Source organism: Equus przewalskii, chromosome 17 (genome assembly GCF_037783145.1).
Source record: "Equus przewalskii isolate Varuska chromosome 17, EquPr2, whole genome shotgun sequence".
NCBI lineage: Eukaryota > Metazoa > Chordata > Mammalia > Perissodactyla > Equidae > Equus > Equus przewalskii.
Genome location: NC_091847.1, coordinates 41,900,762 through 41,922,026, shown reverse-complemented (window position 1 = coordinate 41,922,026; position 21,265 = coordinate 41,900,762). Strand labels below are relative to the sequence as shown.

At 38.6% G+C, this 21,265-nt stretch overlaps 1 protein-coding gene across 1 annotated transcript in view; it reads left to right on the top strand.

Moving 5' to 3' along the window:
* DPP4 (dipeptidyl peptidase 4) overlaps window positions 1-21,265 on the top strand; it is an 87,060-nt gene that overhangs the window by 52,051 nt on the left and 13,744 nt on the right. Inside the window, exons 10-21 of the mRNA XM_070581403.1 lie at window positions 1,937-2,072; window positions 4,132-4,176; window positions 6,272-6,379; window positions 6,636-6,703; window positions 7,670-7,723; window positions 8,109-8,230; window positions 9,991-10,038; window positions 10,283-10,381; window positions 12,681-12,750; window positions 15,450-15,644; window positions 18,191-18,245; window positions 18,822-18,921. Of these exons, the coding sequence (XP_070437504.1) occupies window positions 1,937-2,072; window positions 4,132-4,176; window positions 6,272-6,379; window positions 6,636-6,703; window positions 7,670-7,723; window positions 8,109-8,230; window positions 9,991-10,038; window positions 10,283-10,381; window positions 12,681-12,750; window positions 15,450-15,644; window positions 18,191-18,245; window positions 18,822-18,921 (1,100 nt within the window). The remainder of the gene's footprint in view (window positions 1-1,936; window positions 2,073-4,131; window positions 4,177-6,271; window positions 6,380-6,635; window positions 6,704-7,669; window positions 7,724-8,108; window positions 8,231-9,990; window positions 10,039-10,282; window positions 10,382-12,680; window positions 12,751-15,449; window positions 15,645-18,190; window positions 18,246-18,821; window positions 18,922-21,265) is intronic.

Here is a 21,265-nt window from a genome sequence, read left to right as displayed (position 1 = left end):
TGATAGTGGTGTAGAAGGAGAGGGTTTCCAAGAAAGCATCATGGACAGGAGGTTGTTGAGTAAAACCTAAAGAAGTTGAAGCATGGCAGTCTTGTCAGACCGAAGGACAGGTTGAACAAAGTGGGGCAGCTAGGAGACCTCATAGCGTGTTTATGGGACACCAACCATGCAGACTAGGTAGTGTATAGGTTCTTTTTTTTTTTTAAAGATTTTATTTTTTTTCCTTTTTCTCCCCAAAGCCCCCCAATACATAGTTGTATATTCTTCGCTGTGGGTCCTTCCAGTTGTGGCATGTGGGACGCCACCTCAGCGTGGTTTGATGAGCAGTGCCATGTCCACGCCCAGGATTCGAACCAACGAAACACTGGGCTGCCTGCAGCAGAGCGTGCGAACTTAACCCTTGGCCACGGGGCCAGCCCCAGTGTATAGGTTCTTAATAAGCAAGGGAAAGGCGTGAAATGGAGAGGAGTCCCTATTTGTGCCAATGTGGTGCTTTGCTGCTGGGTGAGGGGGTTTGGTCTTCTTTCAGTACCTGCTACCTGCAGCGGGGACAACCTGGAGGCCCAGGTACCCCTGGTGCATTAACACGGTAAGTGGCCCCAGCAGTAGAAGGGGGAGAGGGAAGTAGTGACAGGTTTAAAGTGCTTCATCCAGCACCTGATCCACCCCAAGTGCTCAATAACTGTTTGTTGTTTGATTTAATGTCTGTGAAGGGAGTGGGGACAGGAAGTGATCCCTGAATTCTGAGGAAAGACAGAGCTCTTTAGGCCACAAAGGACAGGACAGGATTTTTCCCTGTCTTCAGCACTGCATTCTACAGAATTTTAGGGATTGCCTGTTGTGCGCCAGGTAGTCTGCTGAGCCCTGGGGCTACCCTGTGTCCCTGCCACAGAGAGCTTGCAGTCAAGCAAGGAGAGCAAAGTGACAAGAGGAGGGGATGGTAAGCCTGTGAAGGAAAGAGCAAGGGAGCATTTTTAGAGCATTTGTGGGAGAACAGATGTGGTCATAGGGCCAGATGGGAAAAGGGGAAAGAAAAGATTTCTTTGAATCCTTCTGACAAAAGGAAACAAGGCTTTGATCAGACAATGGAAAGAAGTGATTAATTAAGAATAGTCATACAAAATCAATCACTGGAGGGTGGGGACAGCCAAATAAAATAAACTATCCAGAGCAAATATTTAGGGAGGCTAGTGCTAAAGTAAATTATGAATTCCATGCATTTCACAATAAATCAAAATGTGCTTCCAAAAATGTTTAAAGGTATGTGTTGGAGCAGGACGCACTGCTAGAGATATCTCTATTTGTATAAATTTGTGTTAAAATGCAAAAAGATTCCTTAATATCTTCACTTTGTTCATGTTTTGACTCTTGAGAAAAGTTTTTTTACAATATAATTATTTGATTTTCAAAGTTTGTAGAGATGTGAGTCAATTTTTTTCCTCTTTGAAAGTGAAGTTGAGAAAAGGGTCAGCTGTAGTTTCACCCCAATAGGAAGAATTTTCTAGAGAAACACATCAAATTACCAGAAAATATTCAAATCCCAGCCAGTGTCCCTGGCCTCATTGTAATGTTCCATCAAGACAGCAGAAAATAAGTAGGAAAAGGTCACTCTTGACTCCCTGGCACCACCAAGTCCAAGTGGAGGACTTGAAAAATCTTGAGCCATGGTGTGCATCCCATTTGGTAAGGCACTGTATGATGTTAGCTGCTGTTTTTCCTGTGAGATACATTTTAATTTCCGTTCAAAATTAAATTACATTTTAAGCATTAAGAAAAGGTGACATATTATGGTATAAGTGGTTTCAACCATTTAAAATTGTATTCCCATTAAGATTGATTTCATTGAGTAAAATGTCTGTTTGTACCAAGGTCTGGAAATACTTATTCTCTCTCTCTCTTTCCTTTCTACTTACTTTCCTTCCTACCTTCCTTCCAGGGATCACTACCTGTGTGACGTGACATGGGTAACCACAGAAAGGATTTCTTTGCAGTGGCTCCGGAGGATTCAAAACTATTCGATCATGGATATTTGTGACTATGATAACTCCACCGGAAGATGGGCTTGCTTAGTGGTAAGGTGGAATGGGGATGCTCTGCTTCTAAAGCTGCATGTGATCTGAGGGCTGTATGAAAACACAGAGAGTGAATGGCTGGGAATCCAGAAATAAAGCTAGAGTGTCTCTTCTTTCTGATTCTGTCTGACCCTGAGGCAGTGGGTAAGTCTTGACTAACTTTTAGATAATCTGATATCTGGTGGTACTTCTATTTCGCCATCGCTCACGAGTCATACTATTTTAGTTATGGATATTATCACTTGGGAAGGGGGTGGGTGATTGGAAACCCAGAAGACAGAATTTGATGTCAAAATTCAAAAAGTCCAAGAGGGCCACAGCCTGCAAGTTCAATGAAGTGTGTTTCAATAGAGAAATACAGGGAGTGAGGAATGACCAGCTGAGTACAGGTGAAACAAAACACATATCAAGAGGCCACAAATCCATTACCATCCTGTGACTATCTCTAAGCTTTAAAAAGCTTTAGGATGTAAATGGATAGCTACTAGGCTGAGAGGGTAGCAACACTGAGGCAAAGGCCGGTGTTAATCCAGCTTTGAGATGTTGGAGGGGTTCCAGCCAAGAGACCACAAGGTCCAGCTAAGCTGTTGGATCAGAATGCAAGCCCCTTTGGGAGCCAGCAATCTCAGGAGGGGTAGGCTGGAGGACATTTGCTGCCATTTGTCAAGGACACTCTACAAGCTTTTTCTGGTAATGGGCCTTGTGCCTACATACCTCCCCTCCCTGCTCCCATCCTGGTTGAGCACAGGGCGTGTTCTCGCTTCAGAAAGCTTGGGCAACCTGTATCTTGAGTCACTCATTCATTTATGCAGGAAACATTGAATACCTATTATGTCCCAAGTTGTATGCATAGCTCTGGATATTAAAAAAAAAAAAAAAATGAATTACACAGCATGCTTGTCCCCAAAATGTTTATGCTCTAGTAGGGAATACCATTATGCAAATCAATAATAATAGTTACCATTTCTTGAACATTCACAGTAGTCAGACACTGTGGAGTGTGAGGCTCAGTAAGGTTAACGAGCTTGATTAGGTCACATAACAGCCATAATCCAAATTTAAAAATCCAAACTCTCTGCTTCCTGCCAATTAAATCATCCTCATATCAGGATATTGTGCCCTAAAATGGTATAAGTTAGGTATAGAGAGAAGGGCAAAAGAAGATGATCGACCGGACTGGGGGCACACACAGTAGGATGGGAGCCGACATGGGAGAGACATAGGACAGTCAGGGATAAGGTGCCGTGTGCTGGGCAGACAAAAGCATAGGGACCCTATGAGCAGAGGCTGTGCAAAGACATCCAGTGTGAATAGCTTGGACCATGCAGGGTCTGGGGGTACCTAGGACTAAGCATTAGGGGAGAGGCACAATGCTGAGAACTGAGGTTAGAGATGTCGGCTAAGGCTCAGCTGCCATTCTGAGGAGTTTGAACTTATCTTGTAAGACATGGGGAGCTCCTTCAAGGTTCTAAATAGGAGAGGATCATGATAAGATAGAACTGTATGTTGCCAAATGAGGTCAGCTAGGGATTGAGCAGGACGGAGAGCAGGAAGGAGAGAACAGCAGCTGGGTCTCCATCCAGGAGATCAGGGCAATGGACCAAGGAAGCCTGATAGGACATGACCTAAGGCAGCAGTGGTGGAGAAGGACAAGAGAAGCCAAAGAACTGGATGACGGGGACTGAGGGGTGTCCCTGTGAGAAGGCTAGGTCTCTGGCTTGGGTGAATTGGTACCACTAACCAGGAGAAGAGGGAAGGAGTAAGAGCAAGCTGGTGGGAATAGAGGAAAGATAACATCATTATCTTCAGTTCTGTACCTATTGAACTGAAAAGGCCAGGGGAACTTCCGTAGACCCAGGGCAGAGCTCTAGGCAAGAGAGGTAAATGATCTAATGTAATTACATAAAAAATGCCACCATAAACACAAATACGTGAATGGAGATAGCTTTCAATTGTTTTAAGTACAATTTTGCTTATATTACCACAAATTGTGGCTGAAGAATAGAATTCATCATCTCACTTTTCTTTGAAACACCTGTCTGTATTTTTCCCTCCCTAGGCACGGCAACACATTGAAATGAGTACTACTGGCTGGGTTGGAAGAGTAAGTGTTAAAGAGTTATGGGTTTTTTTGTAATATAGATAGATTTTCAAAGTTATTCAGTATGTAGATATACCAAGCAAGGGCCCTACGTTATTTGTTATTAATAGAGATATTAGGTGACCTATTTCTCAAAATATTTAAATGCCCCCTGTAGAGATATCTTTTTATAGAGCATATTTATCATACTCACTTGGAAAAAGAAAGAAGACAAATGAAAAATCAAGAGAAGAGCAGACAAAACAAAACACATACTGTAGGAGAATTGTAGCTCCCGGTAAGTTAAAAAGCAAATATTGCTGAAAGGCAGCCAAGATGCAGAATGTGCTCATTGACCTCATATTTGAAGTTAATGTGCTTAGAGGCAGAAAACACGGGTTCCATCCACAGCCTGCACAAATGCGTCAGGAGATGTGACTACATCCAGCAGCAACCCAGCGGCATACACATCACACCTGCTATGCACCTCTCTTTGGAGGAAATCATGCTTATGCGGGTTCACACTTTACTAGACCCCTTGATGCAGAGCTTTATCCAAGAAAGCACGGTGACCCTCAGAGACTTCTCATGCTTCGCACTCATGCTGTGCTATGCCTAGAGCAGAATCACCAACTACTTTGCTACAAGACCATGGAACAGAACAAGTTGAGGAAGGCACTCCAGCCAAGGTGGCACATTGTGTGGACGATGAAGAATGAATCCTGCCTAATTTTTATGACCACTTCTCTTAAGCCCCTTTTAAGAGAGAAACAAAGTGACACAAAAATATAAAGACTTCACATCTCTTGGGGCATAGAGGTGAGGTCCCCTGGACCAGGAACACGACCCTTTCCAGCTGGGCATAGAGCTCCGATAGCATTCACACGTCCTTTCCTTCAGGCATTGATTGGGCAGAGGGGAGAGGTTTGCCAACATGAAAAGTGGTTTCCTCCATGGCAAGAGACATGCTACACTTCCTCACGACTCTTTGAAAAAAATATGTTTTTTCCTCTCTGTATTTAACCAGACAGATGCCACTTTTCACACATTTCTACTAGGCACAACTCCATCCAGGGGAAACAGGGAAATGTATTAAAAAGATAAGGCTGTGAACACAGGTCTAGAGAGGGGAATGTGTTTCAGAGCTCTGTAATGAGAACACCAAGTGTACTGCACGCCTCAGCTTGCTCCATAAATGAATTCGCTTTGAATCACTAAATAGAAGAGGGAAGCATTTTTCTTCCTTCCCAAAATGGGAGCTGATGAGAAAGGAAACATCGAGGTTGAAGTGAACCAACAGTTTTAAAAGACCATCTCCTACCTGCTCTCAAACGGAGGAAGGGAATCGAAGTCGTAAAGCGACATATTCCTTTCAGGCTGGTATAGACACTCTTCTGCTTAAACTACATTATGTTCTGAGAACTATCTTTTATGGAACCGTAAAAAATGGAAATTTTGTTCTATATTTCCATATAAGTATTTTTTTTTTGGTAAATTGTTGATCCTATTTAGCAAAATTAAAAGGCTTATAATAAAAATAAGTATATGAATGTTTCCATCTGAAATATGCGACAGACCTTCCTTATAGGATCTTGTCCAGAAATGGTTAAAAACTTTCTAAGTCTGACTTTCAAAAAGAAATGTGTGTAAAAAAAAAAGGGGAAAAAAACCCCCTCAAATTACAAGTCACCTCTAATCTGAAACATTCAAAAATAATAGCAGACTGAAGAAAGCACGTTTGAGACCCTGAGGAAATTTACTTCTTAAAACTGAAAGGCTAATGCTAATTTTTGCTCACTTAGAGCCAGCAGTCATGGAGTTATCCTCCACAGAGAGGAGATGCCCGAGGATACCAATATCCACTGCTATGTGTTGAGTGTCCTGTGTCAGCCTCTTTCTGTGCATTCTCTCATTTGCTCTGCACAAAACATTCCCTGGGAGTTAGATCTTGTCTGCACTTTCTAGAAGGAGAATTTTCTTTTGAGACACTGGTTTCATTTGGCAAGTAAACGAAGCCTGAGTTTTGAGCATAGGTGTTGGAAGGACTTTCTAAAACTAACCTTGGTACTAAGATGAGACTTGTGCTGTACTGCGTTTTTTGTTTTCCATTATTTTCTAGTTTAGGCCTGCAGAACCTCATTTTACCTCTGACGGGAACAGCTTTTACAAGATCATCAGCAATGAAGCAGGCTACAGACACATTTGTCATTTCCAAGTAGATAAGACAGTGAGTATTCTTAATTTATTTCAGATTGAGCTCCTTTTCATGAAACTAACTTGAAGTGGAAATCATTTGGTGAAGTCGATCAATGCGTACAAATAATCAGACTAATTCAGATTCCCCTGTGGTATCTGGAGTCAGGTAGGATGGGGTAGGGAGACCCAAGAAGACCAGAGATGATCTGAATTCCTGATATAAATGATTTAATCCTCCTCCACTTTTTAGAGAGTCTAATAAAGCTCTTTTTCAAAAACCCCACCAGGGTTGCACATTTATTACCACAGGAGCCTGGGAAGTCATTGGGATAGAAGCTCTTACCAGTGATTACCTGTGAGTATTCTAATAATTGACAGGATGTTAACATACTCATCAAATCACACCCTCTTTGCCCAGAAATAGGGAAAAATCTCCTACAAATGAAGACTAGTCTATTTGGACTGTGTTCAGTACTTTTTTCTTTTTAACATACGGAAGGCTTAATGATTTCACAGATGCTCAGCAGACTTGATACCACGCCACCAAGCAGCGCTACCTCCTCCTCTCACCTGCTCTGCATTAGAGGAGCTGCAGCCTCTTTTTCCTAAACGTCCTGGAACACCATTCTAGCACTCGGGAGCATTTTGTTAAATTTCAACTGGCACTGAATTTTTGGAAGGCGTGGAGAGGCTGTCTTATCTGTCCGTGTCTCTGCCCTACCCTCTGGAAAATAGAAAGCTTTGCAGAGGCTGTCAACTACCATGCACAAGTTGGTTGGAAAGCAAGTGTTATTTTTCATTAGAATCTTAGATATTTTTATAATTCTTTATTGATCTCACCACAGAGGAATTTTGCCACTGCCCAAAGCAGGTTTTGAAGATCCTCTTTAGAAGTGGCTCTGCCACTCTCCGGAGGATGGGGCTCCTGCTATTGAGTAGTTTGTGTTATAAAACAGAAAATATGGAAAACAGTGTAGATAAAAGGGGTCTCAATTTCAGGCTAGTTGTCCCGTCATATTTTTCTTACAAAAGACTTTTGAGTTTTTACTTGTCTCTTTAAATAAGGGGGAAATCCCTTGGATTCAGATAGTTTAGTCTGTTAAATTAAAAAAAAAAAAAAAAAAAAGAATGTCCTATTCAGAGATGATGCAGAAAAATGGCTTCTAGGGGCCAGGGGGCAGGGGAGCAGTGATAAGAGAAGGGCAAGCAGTAACGCACAGGCACTTGTCTGAGCACTAATGCTGGTGTTTGAGTTAAATGGCATGTACTTGACTTATCTTAAAAATGTAATTAATATATATTTCATTTTGTTTTTTCCCAGATACTACATTAGTAATGAATATAAAGGAATGCCAGGAGGAAGAAATCTTTATAAGTAAGAGCTCTATTAAATTATTGAATTGAGCTGTTTTAGCTGATGAACAGGTCCTGCGGCTCTCTTTTCTTTTCCTTTTTTTTTTTTGCTTTGTTCTAACTAATATATTAACTGGTATTGCTATCGAGTGCTTTTATTCCTTTATAAATCAATCTGCTTGTCAACAAAAGAGAATGACTTTATTAGGTGTTTTGTGATATTTCCAAACAATAGGAAGTTTGAAGTATTATGAATTAATTCATGTATTTATTTCACATTTTTAAAAAAGTTTTTGAGGATTGCTTTGGCATTCCCATATCTTTAAAACTAGAATATGGCATTATTCAGTTCCTTCCATTCATTGATCCTTTCGTCAAGCACTTAACTTCCATCATTGGTTTTACAGAATCCAACTTAATGACTCCACAAAAGTGACATGCCTTAGTTGTGAGCTGAAGCCAGAAAGGTGTCAGTACTATTCTGTATCATTTAGTGAAGAGGCGAAGTACTATCAACTGAGATGTTCGGGTAAGTGTGAACTGACTAGGGGAGCTGGAAGGAGGGCAGCGGGGCTCTCACAGCGTCTGAAGTAGCTCCCGCCATCCCCTCAGCTTGCAGGCTTCCCTCCCCTGCCACTCGCCTCCTCTCTCTGGACAACCTTCTTACCACCCTCCTGGCTCACTCTCCCCATCTCTGAAATCTCCCTTTCTGTCGCCAGTTTGGGAAATATTCTTTCTGCCCTGTTCCATTCTCTCCTTTTGAAATGGAGGAGTCCTTGAAATCATATGAGTCCCCTTCTCTCCACTCACATTTAAGAGGTGAGTTAACCACCTTTCCTTCCCCTTCTAACCAGGAGACTTGCCTGCCTTTCTTTCAACTGAAAAAAACACACTCACGGCCCCCTCCCGCCCCCGAGCCAAGCTTATGTATAACAGAGGCACTTTATACTTTGATATGCACATATTGTGAGTTTTTAAATTATTTTATGCACTTGTCCCTTTGGATGAGAAAATGTATGTGGGTGGTGTCTGCCATGCAGCCTGCTCACTGCTCTGTCTTCTGTTGCTATTGTTATTATTGTTTTCTTTATTGTAAGTGAAGAAATCTGGACCAGGAGAGGCAAAGTGACTTCCACAGGTCACACAGCTAACAAGAGGCCCAACAGGATTCAAACACAGGCCTCAGCTTCCCAAGCCCTCTGTTAAGCACTGTGCTGGATTACTTCTCAAAATGAAAGAATCTAGATATTCTGAAAAGAACGTTCATTGCCAAAAAAAGTCTCCGAACTAGTTATCTGAGTCTTTCTTTACTAGTATATTTTCTTTACTATTATAATTCTCTTTATGGTTCTTTACTATGGCTGTCTTCAGTCACTGTTTCTTGGGCATGTGTTTTATACTAGGCACTGTGCTAAAAGTTTTATATTCGTGATCTTGTTTGATCCTTAAGAAAATTCTATACAGTAAATATTATTATCTTCATTTTATGTGTGAGGACATTGAAGCATAGATATGTTGTCTTGAGTCACACAGCAGGTAAGCCAAGATTCAAACCTGGATCTGTATAATGCCTTCACTATGGTTCTGATCAAGTGTAAAAATTAATGTTATTATGCAAGTACATCAAAATCAAAGAGCTCACAAAATAGCTTTCTATACGTTACCTTCCACTCTGCAACTACCACAGTTGGGATAAATAGTGAAGATATGAGCGTGTGAGAAAAACACTTTTGCATGCCAGAAAGGAATCGCTTATCCAAGTCGGGCGCTGTGCAGATGTGTTTCCTGGCTCCAAGACTCGGTGGGGTGGGGGCAGCGGGAGGTGAACCCCCCTTCCACCAGGTGAGGCTAGCCCCAGAGCTCCGCCCTAAGATGGGCAGGGCCTGAGGGCTGGTGTGGTCCTCGCTGGATCCTGGATTTAGAGCAGGGAAGGATAGGCGCTCTCAGAAGGTCCCCAGGGCTTAGTTCACAGATGAGGAAATTGGGCGCAGGGATGATAACGTGCCCCAAAGCACTCAGCAGGACCAAGTTCATTTCCTGCTTCATTGTACTGGGCCCTGTGCCTTTCCAGTAATACTTCCTACACTCAAATTGCCCTTTAAGGAAAAGAAAAAACAGCTGACACTTATTAAGCCCCTTCTCCACTATGATATTTATTCTATCAAAGTTAAATGTATCAAAATTCTATCAAAGTTAAATGATAATAAATGTTATTATTTAAAAGTATGCTATCTTCTTTTAAAACATAAAACTCGTCTGAAATATATTTTCCTCTGATTACACTAACAGGCCCTGGTCTGCCACTCTATACTCTGCACAGCAGCAGGAATGATCAAGGTATTTCTCATATTTCTCCCTTTGTTGCCTTTTCAGGAAAGCGTGTGCATGAATAGGACCAAGATGTATTTGGCATAATGTGATTTTCTTTGCCTTTCGGGTGTCTTTAACAATGACTAGAACACAGGGCTTATAACCTGATGTGTAGTCCCATCGGTGAATTGCCTGCTTGTTCATTATTGCTCTGCATAATGCAGATTGTTCACATTGTAAGGAATTACTGCTGCATTGTGTATTTGTTTAGAACTGAGAGTCCTGGAAGACAATTCAGCTTTGGATAAAACGCTACAGGATGTCCAGATGCCCTCAAAAACACTGGACTTCATTATTCTGAATGAAACAAGTAAGTTCAATTTCTCTTGGACCAGAACTTTTCATGGAAATACCAGTAAAAATAGAACTAAATATGATAATTTGATCAGAAAATATGCATTTTATATTATATAAAATCTAATTATTTTTCCATGAAATGTTCTGTCACAAGAACTACTAGCTTTACATTCTTTTGTCTTAAAATACAGTACCATTCTATGTAAAATTTATTTTTTTAAGAGGAAAGGTATTTGGAGAAAATGCACTATTGTTAGTTTAGTTTCATCCCATTAGTAACTCTATTTTACTATTAAGTATGAATTGTGTGTTTAACTTAATGATATCCTGATATATTTTACCTTCAACCCGAAGAGATCAAAAATATCTGAGATAGTTATATAAAAAAATTAGAGTTGGCTATAAAATGTTGAGATTTCAGTCTCAGCAGACAAATCTTGCATTTTTCCTAAGTTTCCTGCCCCCACATAGTTAACCTAGTCCCTGGCCAAGTGGCCTGATCATGGATATTCAGGGACCACTAAGGAGAATGGGGTTTTTCGAATAGGAAATCTTGTCATTTTTGTTTGTTTTTTTCCATTAAGGGCTAACGACTCATAGTGAAGGGAGAACCCATCAGGACTGATTTACTTTAGATTTTCTTTTTAATATAGGATAATAGAAAAGACTCAACTCATCTAGTTTTAAATGGCAGGAAGACACTGGAAAGTGTAGGATGCTTCTGAGGAACAGCTTAGGGCAGTGCTACTCAAACTGAATGTGCATGAGTCCCCGGGGAACTTGCTAACTTGCAGTCTGATTCAGCAGGTCAGGGTGGGTCCAGCATTCCACGTTTGTAATTAGCTCTTAGGTGATGCCAGTGCTGCTGGCCTTTGAATCAGGCTTGAGTGACAAGGACTTAAAGTTCTGGTGAGCTGACTGGACTGCCTGGGGCAGAAGGCATTGAATACTGAGATGTGACATTCTATTTTAGTTGGTACACGGTGGGGAGCCCCTGAAGGTTTTGGAGTCAGAGAAGCCACATGATTGGATGAATAACCTGATAGGGAGTGTTGCTTGGAGCTGGCAGAGGGGAAGGGGCTAGCTGGGAGGTGGTGATGCATTCCCAACTCCAGGAAAGGAGAGTCTGAGGGGGAGGCAGGGAGCAGGAAGCAGAGGAGGTTAGGCCTGGGAATCAGAAAGAATCCCCCCGGAGAAAACACTGCATTTTCAAAAAGGGGGAACTAAAACACTTCTAATCAACTAGTGTTGATTCAAACAAAGGAGAGATCAAATGGTGGGTTTGGCATATTCGTCAAAAACATCATGATCAACTGATAGTTTGACATTCTATTGAAATATAATAGAGACTTAAATTTTTGTTCTTATAAGCACATTTAATCAGAAGGCATATAATAATCAGCAAAATACAAATTGAAGAGAAATCTTATCTATATAAAGATTTACTCCTAGATCTTTCTTTTTTCTTCAACTAAAATAATTGCAACAAAAAAACCAAAAAAGGTAAATGTAAAGAAGAAGAATCTCTAGAGATAAGGATTTTTTTCCCCTAAAGGTTAAATCTACTTAAGCTGGAAATAATCTTATTAAAATATGGAACAACTCTCCTTTTTTATTTCTTTTTAGATTTATTAGTCTAATTCGTCATCCTGAATTTGGGAGCAAAGGATACTGATTTATTATTGAGGGAAATATTTTATTAAACTGATGTTAAATCAAGCACAGAGAATTAAACAGATCTGCAGAAGATCATACAGAATATACACAACAGTTTGCTCCATGTAAACCTGATTTCATTCTGTGAAACAGAGCTGAAAATGGGAACTCAGCTCTGCGGTCTGGGATGGCGATAAGAATTACAAAAATGTTATTAAATCAGAATTTTAAAATAGAGTTGGGGCCAACTAAAAATCCTAAACATCTAGGAAATTCAAGAAGAGGAAAACATTTTGGAGGAAAACTTAGAACATAAGCCATAAACAAACTAGATAAGTAGATCAGATGCCAAAGAACAGAATCATAAAAACAAAACATTAGCAATTCTAAGATGCACTTTTATTTCACAAGGCACCAATGTATTTAATAGATACATTAGAAACAACTTTATTGTTTTAACCTTAACTAGTATTTTAACCTTAAAGAGAATGTTTTTATATCTTAAAAACATGCTAAATCTAAGCAGTTCATTTTCTTTTTCTCTTCTAATTTAACAAATTGCTAAACTAGATATGACTTATCACTGACAGTAAGAAACCGAAATAACGTGCTAATAATCGTTGTTAATTCACTAATGAATCTTTCTGTTTGTTTAGAATTTTGGTATCAGATGATCTTGCCTCCTCATTTTGATAAATCCAAGAAATATCCTCTACTAATAGAAGTGTAAGTATTCAAGAGGAGGGGACAATTTAGAAGTTAACTGTGGTACATTTTTTGCTCAGTGTAGCTTACTGAAAAATAGAGCCAAATGCCTCCTTTGTCTCTTCTTGAATCATTGTGAAGCAGTTTTACAATTTCCTCCTTCCATTTTGCAATCACAAGCCCAAACCTATGTTTTCTTCCATCTTTCTAATGGAGAAGGTAGACACTCTTCCTCCATCATAGTGGCATATGGATTTTGTTTTGATTGATTTCCCTGAACTGCAAGGAAATTCCAAAGGCATTCTCAAGTCCCCATTTTTCATCCTTACTTTGTGGACATTTTAACAAGCAAGAGACGCATATTAACAATCTTCACATTTCCTTATGCCTAGACTCACCCAACCATCTCCCGTTGGTTGCCTTTGATTCATTAGACATCAAGTTTCTCCTCCTTTAGTTCCTGAACTGTCACTGCCTGGTATGCTCCATTCCCCTTTTTGGTGAAGAGAAGATATGATATAGGAAACTATTCATTTTCATCTAGTCTTCTTCAGTCTTAGAGAAAATTCTGAAATCACAAGTCTCTGAGCAGCAAATGTGAACTCATATAAATTCTCAATATGGCATCTTTGTAAAATATTTTTGTAAAATAAAATTATTAGGAATACATTTTACTTTAACCTTTCTAAAATTGCCCTGACCTCATGCATAATGCCACAATGCCGCTCTTCCTCTCCTGGCTTGCTCGTTTCCTTTATTAAAAATAAAACAAAAGAAACCAACAAGTGAGCTGGGTGCATGCTGCATGCCAGGCAATTTGCCTTATTTCATTCATACAGAAACCGATGTGAGTTCTATTAGGCCAATTATATAGAAAAGAAAACTGAAACTCAGGGGCGTTACTTTTCCGTTGCAACTAGCAAAAAAAAAGGAAGGGTATAGATATTAGCATCAGACACAGCCTTGCTCCACTATATTCCCAGTTCCATGTAAACAGAACAAAAAAGCTCAAAGAAAAAGATATTTTAAACTTTCGCATGTGCTATTTGATTTTCCTTAAGCCTAACTTTGACGATACTGACTCTAAATTGCTTTAGGCTTTAGCCTGATACTAAAAAAGAGCCCTTTAGAAAAGAGCGATATTTTTATCTTCTTTAACTCCCCAGTAAGTAATGGTTAAAACTCCCCTTCATTAGGAAAGTTAAAAAAAAAACCGTAAATTTAGTTCCCATTTCTTTTCATTTATTTTCTTCTTCATGGGCTTAGCTGTCTAAATCTTTGTTTTCTATTTTTAAAAATAATGTTACTCTAGGGGGCTGGCCCCGTGGCCGAGTGGTTAGGTTCGCGCGCTCCGCTGCAGGCGGCCCAGTGTTTCGTTGGTTCGGATCCTGGGCGCGGACATGGCACTGCTCGTCAGACCACGCTGAGGCAGCGTCCCATATGCCACAACTAGAAGAACCCACAACGAAGAATACACGGCTATGTACCGGGGGGCTTTGGGGAGAAAAAGGAAAAAATAAAATCTTTAAAAAAAAAAAAAAATAATGTTACTCTTGGGGGTTAGGTAACTTGATCTATAACTAATATTAAGAGGAGCTGAAACTCTACCAAATTTTAAATCATTGAAAAGACCAAGGCATTTCACATGTTGTTAAAAAATGTTTACTTGCCCAAGAAATGCTTGAATGCATTCTTCTTTTTAAAGTAAGAATGTTACAATACTTAGTTTAAAATTAAAGTAATACAATATTTTGTTTAAAACTAAAGTTCTTTTGACTGTTCTCCCTAAGGAGATGGAGGAAAATGTTAGCAAATGTGTGCAAGCGGGACTTGTCCAATCCTGTGGAGGGGACAGTGAGCAAATGAGTAAGAGAGAGAGGCTGGGGCCAGAAGAGTTACTGAGAGGGTCTGGGTCCAGGAGCAAGGATAGTGCAAAGATGACATATTTAAATGAGACGCAATGAGCCATAGGGAGCTTCTCCTGATTAATGAACAGAAATGAGAGGGCTTAATGGAGATTGTGCATACAGCTGGGTGGGGGGTAGGTTGTAGTCTATTAAGACTGCAGATATAAGGAAGTTAAACTTGTTGATAAATAAAATGCCGAACAACATACCCATTTTCCAATGTAGTCTATTTCTTTCTCCTTTGAAGTTTTAAGGAATAACATTCATTCATACTTTGGCCCATTCCACAAAGACTTGTAGAGACTTAGTATACAACACTGTGCTAGGTACTGGGGGAAATGTAATGCATATTATATAGCAATCAAAGTCCTTAAGGAAGTTCTGACCTGTAGGAAATACACCTGTAGTCTGGGAGTGTGTTTTTAAGCTGAGATGGAAAGATATATTCAAAGCTGCATTTATTGTCATCCTCATTATGTTTTCGTAACACAACTCCCCTATCCCAACTCTTAGAGAATTTATTTCTTTGATTTCCAAGATATATATAACTTTGAAGATGTTGGTCTGTGAAGTCTGTGTTTGATAACAATCTTCAAAGATAAAACTGATAGGCATCTTTGAAGGCAACCCCAGCCATTTTAGTCATGTTGCCAAGTTTTAGAGGACCTATTGTGGACACCCTGGTGGCTGGCACGATTTCAGGCTCATGAACAGGAAAGATGTACACTTCTTGTCCACAGGGAATAGAAATGCAAGCACTCCTCATTTGATTCAGGAAAACCACAAAGGCTAACAATTTGGGATTTTCCCCAGATATGGAGGCCCCTGTAGTCAAAAAGCAGATGCTGTCTTCAGACTCAACTGGGCTACTTACCTTGCAAGCACAGAAAACATTATAGTAGCTAGCTTTGATGGCAGAGGAAGTGGTTACCAAGGAGATAAGATCATGCACGCAATCAACAGAAGACTGGGAACATTTGAAGTTGAAGATCAAATTGAAGCAGCCAGGTGAGTGACTAGGAGGTAAATTCAAGGGTCATCTGATCTTTCCCCTTCAATTAGTATTTTAAAGTTGTAAAGTGTGAAGAATTTAAAGAGTGTTGGGATGAATTTGCAATCTTTCATTCTTGGGGTGGATTTTTAGTAAAGATATCATGTTTTGATAAAATGTATCTTGTCATAGATTTGTATACACAAAAATATTTCCTAAATTCCTCTCTGTATGTGACTCTAGAAAGGGAGTTGACATATGTGCTACCATCTTCTAGGAAGAGAGACTCAAAATTCATCAAACATATGGACAAACTGAGGGATACATGCACCCCTGAGTAAACATCTAACTAAACAAGCCAACCATCCCGAAAGTGAAGGATAAGTAGAGGAGTTCAGTGTACATTTACATTTAGGAGGGTGACGGCTATGAAGTCCTAGGAGTGGCTTCTACAGTCTATGAGGGTTACTCTTCTGTTTTGGGAAAACTGGAGCACAATCCTCATTGCTCATAATAATAAGGGCTCCATTAAGTATGAATCACATCTCACTCTTGTGCTCTGCTGTTATGGGACTATAAATAGATGTGATCTGGCTTAAGAGAGATTTTACTCATGAATGATAGTTACCCCGTAATGCTCATGCAGCATGGGAAATGTTTTACCTGCATTGTCATTGAAGCTGCACAGCAAGCTTGGGAGGTGGGTGTTCATACCTCACATTTTAGGTAAAGAAGTGGAGGCTCTTAGGTTAGGTAACTTGTCAAGGGAAGTCACGATTTGAATCCAGGCCTCACTCCAACTCTTAGACTCAATTGCATTCAACTAGTAAATGGGAAATGTAATCTTTGAGTTTCTATAATCAACTACATGGATGTCTGGGGAAACATAGTAAGTAGGTGACTTAAAATAATGTTGTGAAATCATAAACTAGGAAATGCGGAAAAGTCATGAATGATTATGGATGGAGGAAAATGCCTTTAAGAAAAACAACAACCAAAGAGAAGAAAAGAAACAGACAATTTATAAAGTACTCCTGAGTCTCTTATATCAAAGTTAATGATTAGCTGTTTTATTTAAAACTAAGAAAGAGAGGTTTAGATTAGAGAGAGGACAAATTAGTTCAAGAGTGAAGCTGTGATATTTTAAAAATAAATTTTTATTTATCCACCTTGGTCCTCTGTGAGAGACGGCATAGTTTCCAGGGCCTCTCAAATGTGATCAATGCCAGTCCTAAAATTACAGAATTGAGTATCCACAATGCACAACTCCAGTTAAAAAATTAATGAGATGTAGTATATTTATACAATGGAACACTATTTCAGCAACCAAAAAGAACTATCCACAACAACATAGACAAAGCTCATAGACGGTTGAGTGAAAGAAGCCAGGCACAAAGTGTACAACCTGCATGACCCCATTTATAGAAAGTTCAAAACCAGGCACAAATTTAGGTGAAATTTTTATGGGATCCAATAAAAGGCAAACATTTCATTTTTCCCTTTTGCAAAGGGAGAAATGACCTGGAGACTTCTGGGTGATAGTAACGCACTATATCTTGGTTCAAGGGTATGTTCACTTTGTAAAAGTTTATCAACTTGTACACTCATGATTTGGTGCACATTTCTGTACATAAGTGTTCTGAGTTTTAAAAGTTTACATGGAGAAGATAATGAGCTGAAAGCTACTTACCTTTAATTTTTTCTAACATTGCTTAACTCAGGGCCACATAAGACATATATCATCAACTGAAAACAGAAAAATTCTCAAAGTCACATATGGGTCAATGCAAGGGTCCCCCACACGCCCCTCAATACTACAAAGTTAAGAGTCTCATTTGCTAGATTTTTTTTAAAGTGAACAAATGGTCTTTTGATGTAAGGCTAAGATTAAGAAATAGGTGCATAAAACATTTTTTTCATTTCTTTCCTTGGATTACAATACCGAAAGCAATTTGGTGGCAAAAAGACTGCTTAATCCATCAAGGAAAATCTGCTTCTTATTTAATGATGCTGAGCTAACTAATCAACACCCAGCATAAAAAGGGATTTATTTAGAGAATGGTGTTTAAGTTCTCAGGTAGGGGGCCCAAAGACACTTCTGAGCCCTACCCAGATGTTCTCTGCCCCTATATATCTCCATTGCAGGGGCAGCCACTCTCAAACTGAAAAACATCTGGAGAGATTTAAATTCAATTATGTAAAGAAAAGTGCATCTGGGCTGCAAATTTTTATATAAAGCTGTGAAAAAAACTGCCAGGATTTGTTTTCTGTGAATCATACACACACACACACAGACACACACACACACACACACAATTTTTATGGACTCCAACAAAAATAAACCTTGTTTATGGACTCCAACAAAAATAAACCTTGTTTATCTGGCTCTTAAGTTAAAAATGATAGACATTTATCTCGAGTGTTTATTTACTTGCTTTAATTAATCATAGTTTCTAATAGAATGAAATAGAGAAAAAATGGCAGAGTTTCACATTTGGGCAGTTATCTTACTTTTCTATATGCAGTGCAATACTAATTCTTTAACTTTGTCCATGTATTTTAGACAATTTTTAAAAATGGGATTTGTGGACGACAAACGGGTTGCAATTTGGGGATGGGTGAGTAGTTGTTTGGCTGATGAATCTGTATGTATTTCTTAGTGAATATAACCCAAAGCAGGATAATTTATCTTTCGTATGTAAATGTTTGAAGATGAAAATCACGTCTATCATTTTAAGCTAAGAAGGTCCAAATAAAATGTCTTAGATCTCTGGGCAATGAGTCCCTACTAGCCAGGCTTTTGTTTATTATGATGAGGGAGGGAGGTGAAGAAGGGAGAAAAAGAGGAAAGGAGAGAAAGAGGGAGAGAGGGAAGGAGAGAGACTTGTCCCCATGCGTCAGAAAGTCAGTAAAGATTTAGTGTTTATTGTTTTTTTAAAAATTTAATTGGTACTACCCAGCAAATTTTTGATGCTTTTCCCCCTACATCTACCAAGAAAAGGGTCCAGGGCTCTGGAATTGTATTCTTTAGATACTATCCAATTAAGACCAATTTAAGCCTCTTCTACCATGCTTTCTATCTCTAAAGAGGCATAGTATATAAAGATGTGAGAAATGTGGAAACTGCGACTCGCTTACCATATGTCCTTAATTCCTTTACCTCCACAAAAATAACTGTTTTCTTCATTCCTTAGTCATATGGAGGGTACGTAACCTCAATGGTCCTGGGAGCAGGAAGTGGCGTGTTCAAGTGTGGCATAGCCGTGGCACCTGTGTCACGGTGGGAGTACTATGGTACGTAATTGCTAGCAGGTATGAAGAGATACGGTCGACCTTAAAATTTCAATGGCAAAACCATTCCTTTTTGAGTTTCAGTGGTTCTACAGTGAACAAGATGATTCACTTTAGAGGTACTTTATGGATGCCTATAATGAAAAGATCTCACTTATTCTGCTATTGTGAAAGGCTAGATGGTATTATATGTTATCTACACATTTAGTTATAAACAAATTCTGTTTGCCAAATTTCTTCTCAAATCTTATCAACAAATTCTGTTTGCCAAATTTCAAAACATCCCCAATGCTGCATTTCTTCAGATAAAACCTTCCTTATCTTTATTCTAATATGAGTTTGGGGCTTCACATACTTACCAGAGTAAGAGAAGAATGTTTCTCTTTCCCTTCAGCCAAACATAAGTAGGGCTTTGGGTAGAAAGAAGAGAGTAGGGACAGAGAAATTCCTGAGGGTTATTTTTCTGCTGTCTTTAAGTTGGTGAAAGCCACTTTAGAATATCTCTTCATCACTGAGAAAATACTATTCCCTAAGGCATCAGACACAGGTAAGACTGTAATTCCCAAGTGCGTGGGAGTGTGCAGTGGAACTCTAGGTAGGGAGAAGAGTCAGAGGTGGTGAGGAGATGACTTCTTTTCTTGTGCCTCTTCTGACCCCATCTCAAGCCCTTTATGTAATTTAAAGATAATTCATTGATAATGAATATGCTCATTAAATATTTTATGTCCTAATATATGGTAGTACCAGTCCTGTGGGAAACCATTTTTTAAGGCCTCTCCAAGTCAAGAGAAGCCAATGTAGGAAGTACATCTCTATCTTTCTGTTAAAAAAAAACTGGAAAGCATAGTTAGGATTTGATCCTCACACAATGGATTTGTTTTCATATAATACTTTTCTGCTTGATAGTAATTGTTCTGTCTGATGGCTTGTTTTTGGAGACCTCTGGTGGTCAATAAAATAACAGAAACAATCTTTGTGAGTTTAGAAACATGTAATGATAAGAAAAGAAATTCATTAAATGGACCAACCTAACATATAAGAAGTTTCTAGAATTCTTATATATGTATAAATTTGAACAATTTTACTCAAAGATCAGATAGAAGGATTATGTAAATGTATGTCAAAGCATATTTATAAAAGTCTACAATAACTGCATTATGCATTTTTTAAATGCTATTTTTAAAATTTCAGATCTTCTGACTTGTGTAAACCTGGTTGGCAGAATAAGAAAGGGGTTTTGGGTCCTAGGATAAGAAGAATTAAAGTCTGTGTCTGGGGAAAATTTATTTTGCCCTTAAAGGCCATTTCTCCCCCTATCAAATGTACAACCTAAGTTATTCATATTTAAATGTTAAAAGATATGTGGATTTTAGGAAGATCTTATATTTTAAAGTGTCTTTTAAAATATTATATTTTCTATGTTAGGGTCCTCTAGACATGTAAAATTACATATAGTCTGTATTCATTTTAATCAAAATGATAAAATATTGCTGTTACTCTTTCTGGAGGAAAATGTTTTGATTTCCATAGAAATGACATACAGAATATATGTGGAACAACTAACACTCATTATCAATGTAAGTTTTTAATCTACAATGCCAGTCATTCAAAAAGAGTCAGAATCTTGCTAAAGGTTATTTAGATGATATATTCATTTAAAAAATTAATGAGATAAGTATTAATATGTTTGTATAATTACAGTGAAATTCAGCCATTAACGTAAATAGCACAATGGCAACATATTGTTCTTATGCTTATTTAATTACCATAATCTGGTCATTTAAAGGGGCATCTTTCAAAACAGTTATTTCAGATTTTTAAAGCTATACTGGAATTCAGCCACAGTAAATTTTCTCACTGATATTTTAGGATATATATGTTATATGATATATATCATATACATGACATATATATTATATCATATATATGATATATATTATAGAATATATGGAGATATATGATTTAATTTTTTAAAAATAGGGCAAAAATATGTTTAATTATACAAAATAACAAAACTAATAATGCATATGTTTTTCTGCCATATTTATAGATACAAGAGCTTATGTCATTTCAGTAGACAGATACTAATAGAATCTGTTTCACAATACTCAACTGTTATAACCAACACTGAGGCCTCTCCACGAAATGAGAGAAAACAAATGTTTAACTTGTGTTATGATGAAGTAGCTGAGTCAATAGGGGGTTATACAGCAAATAAGTGATAAACTGAATTCTCTCTTTTCATTATGGTGAATTTCAACCTGCCAAAAAAAAATATGATTTAAGTAAGCAGCTAGTAATTGAACATTATGAGGGGTTTCCAAAAGGAAAGAGAGTATCCTAAATT